This window comes from Pinus tabuliformis, chromosome X (assembly GCF_031772625.1).
Source record: "Pinus tabuliformis cultivar Carrire ecotype Pingquan chromosome X, CPIR1, whole genome shotgun sequence".
NCBI lineage: Eukaryota > Viridiplantae > Streptophyta > Pinopsida > Pinales > Pinaceae > Pinus > Pinus tabuliformis.
This window is the reverse complement of record NC_142308.1, coordinates 1,374,945,304-1,374,952,716: the sequence shown is the minus strand read 5'-3', so window position 1 is coordinate 1,374,952,716 and position 7,413 is coordinate 1,374,945,304. Positions and strand designations below refer to the sequence as shown.

General features: G+C 36.0%; 1 protein-coding gene and 1 long non-coding RNA gene across 2 annotated transcripts; one reads left to right on the top strand and one right to left on the bottom strand.

Annotated features, from left to right (window-relative positions):
• Positions 1-1,403: 1,403 nt before the first annotated feature.
• Positions 1,404-2,403, top strand: LOC149145179 (uncharacterized). Its single transcript, XR_016264897.1, has 2 exons — positions 1,404-1,891; positions 2,009-2,403. It is a non-coding gene; the product is annotated as an uncharacterized LOC149145179 (long non-coding RNA).
• Positions 2,404-4,747: 2,344 nt separating this feature from the next.
• Positions 4,748-6,408, bottom strand: LOC149145178 (uncharacterized). Its single transcript, XM_089448680.1, has one exon. The coding sequence runs from the start codon at positions 6,183-6,185 to the stop codon at positions 5,406-5,408; it is 780 nt and encodes a 259-aa protein (XP_089304806.1). The 5' UTR covers positions 6,186-6,408; the 3' UTR covers positions 4,748-5,405.
• Positions 6,409-7,413: the final 1,005 nt, after the last annotated feature.

The window sequence follows — 7,413 nt, the reverse complement described above, 5'->3', positions numbered from 1 at the left end:
TTTGTAGGAAAAACCTTTGGAGGTAGAGGATTGCCCAACTGCACCTCCCCTTAGTCAAAGTGATAGGATCACTGTGGCATTTCTTTCAATATTATAAAAGGAAAGAGGCAGATTGTTATCAAGCTGCTTACCTGTAAAGAGGAGCCGCAGAAGGGAGGAAGGGATCCCCAACCTCTGTTCGAGTATCTTTAAGAGATGGCGCACTGTGAAAGACGGTTGGACCCCAAGGAGCAGGGTTTTGCCTGTCAGAAGAATTATTTGAATCTGAAAATTCGCTTGCTGGAGATGAATAGGATCTTGGCTGCCTGAATGAGGAATCGAGGTTGAAACAGTGAGATTGCGGGACTGCAGAGCCAGCTCCAGATCCTGGCAATATTGCTGCTGCATGTGGAAGAGTGCGGTAGTTGCCAGGGGTATTTCGTCAAACACTTGCCGCGCATCCTCCATGCGTTGGCTTTTTGCATACATGTTGAAAACAAAGTTACCCAGAATAATTTTTGTCTCCAATCCGCATTAGATCAAGTGGGCCTGCATAACTTTTCCTTCTGCTAGCGCTTTCATATTCGTACAACCTTGAAAAAACAAGGCATTTGTCCTGATGCTAGGCTGAATCGCTCATTGGTCCATCAAATGAAGGATTTCCAACGCTTCCTTCAACCGTCCTTCCTTACATAGTATACCCACAGTCTCCAGACATGGCAGGTCTATGTTTGTATAAACCGCTGGAGATGAATATCCAGCGTTTCGAAGTAGTGTGGAGGAGTCAGCAGTCTTGGAGGATGGCCTTCCCATCTGATTCGGAGGCGAAGGGCGGATCCCTCTGCGAGAAGCAGTGAAGTCGAAATGAACCATCAGAGAGCTTAGGGTTCCCTGAGTAGTCTGAGAAACTTCCATTTCACCGACATTCCACACCCTTTCCGCCTGTAACAAGCAGTTGGAGGACAAGGATTGCAGAGCCATCGAACAAATCTCCCTTTTCGATGATCAACAACCCAAATAATGTATCAACCCAATATTAGATAAAATTAGAGTATGCTCAAAATAAAAATACATGAAATTAGAATAGGCTCAAAATACGAATACATGAATAGAAAAACATTATAGAGATCACACCCACTTATTATATAGGTGTTCACAAAATGCTTATGTGACACATCTATCTAATAAACATTATAACAGAAAGAAATAAGATTTTTTTTATTTTATTTTTTGGTATTGAACACAAACATTACATAGTTATGGCAAAAAGAACATTATGGTTATTAACCTATTACATATGATTTGTAAGCACAAAGACAAGATCAATTCTCATAATCATATGAAACTTAATAATTTGGGCTTTAAGCACTTGATACATTATACAAAGACTTCAGGGATATTGTGGTACACGACAATGAATTTCCCACATTAATATTTATGGCCAAGAGTTTAATTGCATTGGGTACGTGGTTGGCCAAGAGCTAAATGGTACAAGCCATAGCCTCGATTCCCGCCATGGAGCGCATGCGTATTTACTCTCTGGTGTCAGGGGCTTGATGGCCGCCTGAAGGTTTCCCATCTGTCCACATCCAAACGTTACTCCTCGGGATCTGACGACTCCAACAACGGTTCTCTATGGTTGGCTGGATCGAGCGGTCCATAAGATGTCTGGCATTCTTTTCTCGACATAGTGGTTTCATCTGGTCATTGTTTCGCTTTGAGGGTTTATGGCTCTGCTCTGCTCTGCTCTGCTCTGGGTATTTGCTTTCGCCTGCAGCTCTGGTTCTCTGGTTCTACGGGCTGTTCATTCCTAGGTTCCGGCATTTTGACAGTACGCAAAGGGTTCTGAAACTGCTTCAACATCTTGGGACGCAATTGGCAAACGCAAGGCTTGCTTGCATACTTTCCACAGGTAAAAAAATTTAAGGTTTTATCCGCAAATTCGCTTGTTTTTAACAGAGTTAATGTCATCTTTGCAAGCTTCGATTCCTCCACATATTCTAACACAACCTCTCTGTCATGGTGTAAGGCAAGATTTCCGGGACAGGTGTTTGATTTGGAGTTGCAGCAAACTCTTCAACCAGCGTCAATGTTCGTGACCATTTCGAGTATTCTGACTTACTTCAAATCTATTTTAGGTCTGGGCTTTAAGACCAGGCTGTCAAGTTTATAAGACTGTGTTAGTTGTTTAAATGGAAATTTCGAAGCCGCAGGGGTCTAGATTCCATGGTTAGATTTTGATTGCACATAATCTTGTTTAAACCTTGAAATAAACCTTACGGCTTCGGCCGTATGTGAGAGTTTTAGGCACTTGTGCAAGCTGACCGCCTTTAGTAGTATTCTACATATACTTGGATTGTTAAATTTGTATGAATGCAACACTTCGATGGGTATCTTTTATGAGACGAGCGTTTTCTCATTTTATATGCAAAGTTTCAAATCGTTTCTTTCTATGTATTTCAACGCTGAGTTTTGGGAATACTGTAAGTTATTTTTTCCTATATTAAGCAAAATATTTAATTTACTCTAGCTCTTTATACAGAGCTTTATTGTGACTCAGAGTTTAATCCTCATTTAGTTTTGCACTGTTTTAGTTATGAATTTCATAATATTTTTCTGTTAGAAAAAAGGGAAAAACTTCTTTGACAGATCCTTTTGAAATACTACGGGTTTTGCTATCTGATTAGGACTGTAACTCCTTATTTATTTGTGAGTTAAAGTTTCTCTGTTTCTTTTTCTTTCTGTTTCTCTGTCTGTGGGGCTTTGCTTAATTAGATATTGTGTTTGCCATGCATTGGTTTGATTATAATACAAGTAAATGATTTTGGTACCATATTTGGGAACCAATTTGAATATGCTAATCTGTAGCATATTTGTTCTCTTTTTGGTGTGAGAGAAATTCCTTGGGTTGAGAGACTAATCTCACTGTTTCTCCTTATTTAAATAAAGGAGAGACAAAAGTTTTACTCTATATCTAATATTGTGTTAACAATGTTTACGGAAATCATATCTTTTTCAATTTTTTTATTTCATATTACAGGATTTTGTCATTTCCCAATTTTACTTCTTGCTACAGGAATTTTGTCATATAATTCATGTTACAGGAATTTTGTCATTTTCCAATGTATTTCTATATTTAAGTACTATAATAATATTATTGATATCCCGTGATAGTTATTTTCTGTAATTATAAAGAGGGTTTTCCTTCAGTTTTTTCTATTATTGCTATGATTTTACTCTAGACCTTGTCTATAATCTTTTTAACAGTGATTTACATATATTATCAAGCTAAAATTCGGAAAATAACTTATACCAGAAATTCTTTACTCCTCTGTTTACAATGTTCAGGAATCTAAGGATTGAATCTAAAACAAGATCTGCACTCTAATTTCCTCCCTGCAGTGAAATTAGAAGGATTGAATCTAAAACGAGGTCCGAACTTTAATTTCCTCCCTGCCCTGAGATTACATGATTCGATAAATGTTCAAGATTGAATCTAAAACAAGATATGCACTTTAATTTCCTCCCTGCCATGAGATTACATGATTCGGTAAATCTCTCCCATGCTACCCCTGACTTCAGGAGTGTTCTCTCTCTCCTCATAGACTTTAATGTTTACTGGCTATTTGGTCTTTACCTGTCTGACCCTTTAATTACCAGACATAGCTGTATGACCCTTTAATTACCAGACATAGCTGTCTGACTCTTTAACCCATTTTTTTTCTTCACCTGATCTCAGATACCTCTATCCTCTTGATCCTTTCAGTAAAAAAAGATTTAGTTTTGGAACAGATAACTATCTCCATAACTATCTCCATAACTAATTACCTAATAAAACAGTGTTTACACATAACTGCAAAATTTATAATTCCATAATTAAATTCCAAAAATAATTTATAATTTAAAAATAATAACCATCTATTTGATTGCAGTAAAAATAAATAAATATTTACATCAATGATGATATTACAGCTTAATTTTATTATTATGTTTAAAAATTTACACATTTCATATTTTAAAGAAATATGATTATAAATGTATATATATTAGACATCAAAAGTTTATCAAATTTGATTATTGGTTAAATTTGAAAATTGAGTATTTTAAATAATGAGAAAGATAATGTTTTACTTGAAATACTTTTTGATAGGCGTAATATTTACTTGAAATGCATATTTAATTCACTGGTTAATTATGGTATTTCACATTCACTCCACGATTCTTTCATAATTCGATTAATATAAGTATTTTTCAACTTTCCGTTATGAAAATGAATATATATTCTTTAAATTAAAAATAACCTTCAACTTCAAATAATTTATTTAGTAAATTATGAATTTTTACATTAAATAATTAAAGTTAAAAACATTTACCTACTTCTAACCTCCAATTTCTATCACTTAATTTGTTTAGTAAATTATGAATGTTTATATTAAATCATTCAAGTTAAACACATTTACCTATTTTTAATAAATTATGAATTTTTACATTAAATAATTTAAGTTAAAAACATTTACCTACTTCTAACCTCCAATTTCTATCACTACTTAATTTATTTAGTAAATTATGGATTTTTATATTAATTCATTTAAGTTGAACACATTTACCTTCTTTTAATTTGGTGTACAAAATTTTATATTGATTAATATATAGATTATTGGATTTTAATTGTTTTTCAAATCTGAAAAACCATACACCACCTGCAACAGTCAACACATCAACCACCATTCAAATATTAATGGTCAACACATCAACCACCATTCAAATATTAACGCTCAATAAGACATTGTTGATTGCAGTACAATGCAGTGTACATATAAAGAAGAAAATGAGAAATTGTATAGAGAAATTGTAAATATATAGAACTCTGGCCATACAAAAGTTCCTCAACCCTACACAATAATACATTTTACTGACCATGGTTACATAAGCCCATGTTGAATATTGTACAATCCTGAATAAAGGCCAGAGTACCATACTACTTTATTATTTATCATCCTAAATTCCTGTGGACATCAATAATTCATCACATGCATCCCCTGAAAGGAAATGGTTTCCGATGGTAATTGCTCAAATAATGCAACCAACCCGACCTACCATCCAGGGTATGCTTTCTTTCTGTATTGATTTCCCTTCTGTCTCTGCCGCTGCTGGTTCATACACAAGTATTGATTAGGGGACTGCTACGATTGGTATCATTCATTTTAATCTTACTAATTATGACAGAACGGATGAGTTTTCGGCTGGTTATTTTGTTCATTATCCGTGGTGTTAGAATGTGCTGCACATCTTGGCACGAGAAATCTCGGGAGCTTACGAGACCAGATTCTTCACTTCAAAAATAGGGGAAGAACCTTAGAATCGCGGAGAGCGCTTGAAGACCTACCATGTGACCTAAACATCCAGGAAAATTAGACGCAGCCTGCTTAATCCAGACCGAGCAGGCGCCGCAGATCCCTTGTTGCAAATCTATCGATTTCAGCCGACTCTTTGCCGGATTTCTTGATCGAGAAACTGGGTAAAGGCAAGGAGCTCGGACTTGGAGAATTGGCAAACGCTGGACCGGCCCATTTCTCCGAAATAAAAACACGAAAATTGGGGGTTTTCATGCCGTTACCTTCCTCTGCGATCTCAGTTTCGAATCCTGGCGGTGTCGCCCCTTCGGATTCCATTGAGGGAACCGATCTTGATTTCATTGTTCGATCGTGGGAAAGAAGTGTCAGATCTTGATGCACTAATTGGGTCGGTCTTACAAATAACGCGCCCGTTGTCTTGACTGCAATTTCCAGCTGACCTGTACTATTACTATTGTTAGGCTTTAATGCCTGTCCTCGCTTCAGAATCGTTACTTGCCCCATTGATAGAGGAATTTTCGCTGAGTCTTTCTTCAATCTCTGGTCATCAACATGGCCAAATTTTCTGTCACCGACTTTATGAATTCTGTTGACGGCCTTCTTGCCCACCTCAGGAAATGATTCTTCTTGTGGTTTGGGCTTCCAGGGCCGTTTTTTCTCAGGGTTTTCACCCTTAACCTTAGATTTCTGGGGAGAAAAACCATGGCCATGACCATGACCATGACCAGATTTCCGATTCGATTGCGGATGTTGCTGGTGTTTCTTGGGGTAAATGAAGCCCATGAAATCATCACTCGTATGGCTCTGATAATGAGCCAGAAAATTCCGGGCGGGAAGGACAACAGTCCCCATATCTAGCCACCTTCTCTAAACCAAACAAAATGAAGGCAAGATCTTACCAGGAGTCGAAAGCTTGATGAATGAAGCGTAGAAAGGGCAAAGAAGCAAAGAAATAGACTTCCTGTTGCTGCGCGTCCCGTCGACCTTCCATTAAAACCCTGGGCAGGTTCGAGGTGTCTGTTCCCTTTTATAACAAATAAAAGGGACCAGATCAAGGCAGGCTAGTCAGCGGCCGCCATGACCCAGCACTTAAATCGTTGAATTATTATCTTTTGATTAACAGTATTTCGCTGTATATTATGATTAATTAGATTAATGTAGGTGGCGAAGGATGATTGACGGTTGTGTATGGCTGCCGTGTTTAAAGAGATAACGTGACGTTCGGCTGAGTGTGTGCGGGGCTGAGGAGGCTGGCTGGAAATTCAAATCCAGGGGGCGTTGGTTTCGTCTAGAAAATGGTGAACACGCAAGGCCATCCATCCCTGTCCTTATCTTGAAAGCTCATTCATGCACTTGGCAAGTGGATTGATTATAAAAAATACATACACCACTTAGATAATGCAAGTTGTTCAATAAAATTACACAATTTCACACCCTGTCCTTATCTTGAAAGCTCATTCATGCACTTGGCAAGTAAGTGGATTATAAAAAATACATACACCACTTAGATAATGCAAGTTGTTCAATAAAATTACACAATTTCACAATGCCAGTTGTTCAATTTTAGGCAAAACCATAAAAGCTCGTTTTCTAACTCACCTTGACTTCTTATCAACTTAACCCCACCTCACTTATTTTCTTTCTTTATTATTGGGGCAGTAAGAACATTTATTGAAAACTTCACCGTGCATGATTATCAATCCAGTCAGAAATGTTTTTATTTATTTTTTATTTGGTTATTAAATTAATAATTTTATTTTTTAATTCATTTTTATATATATCAATGTGGTGTTTGGTTTGGTCATGATTTTAAAATTAGATAATAATAATAATAATATAGATTTAGTCTAATGTATAGAGAAAATGATATTTTTTATCGAAATTTTGTAATACAATTTTATATAAGATTATAATTTTTTATTATTAAAAATATATTTTTGAATTAATAAATAAAGTCAACGTCTAAAAACTTCATGAAACATTTAAATTCTATTTATTATTCAAACTCAAGTTTTATTCAAAAATCAATTTTTAAAGATCATATTTTATCTATTAATTAAACTAGAGCATATATTCATAA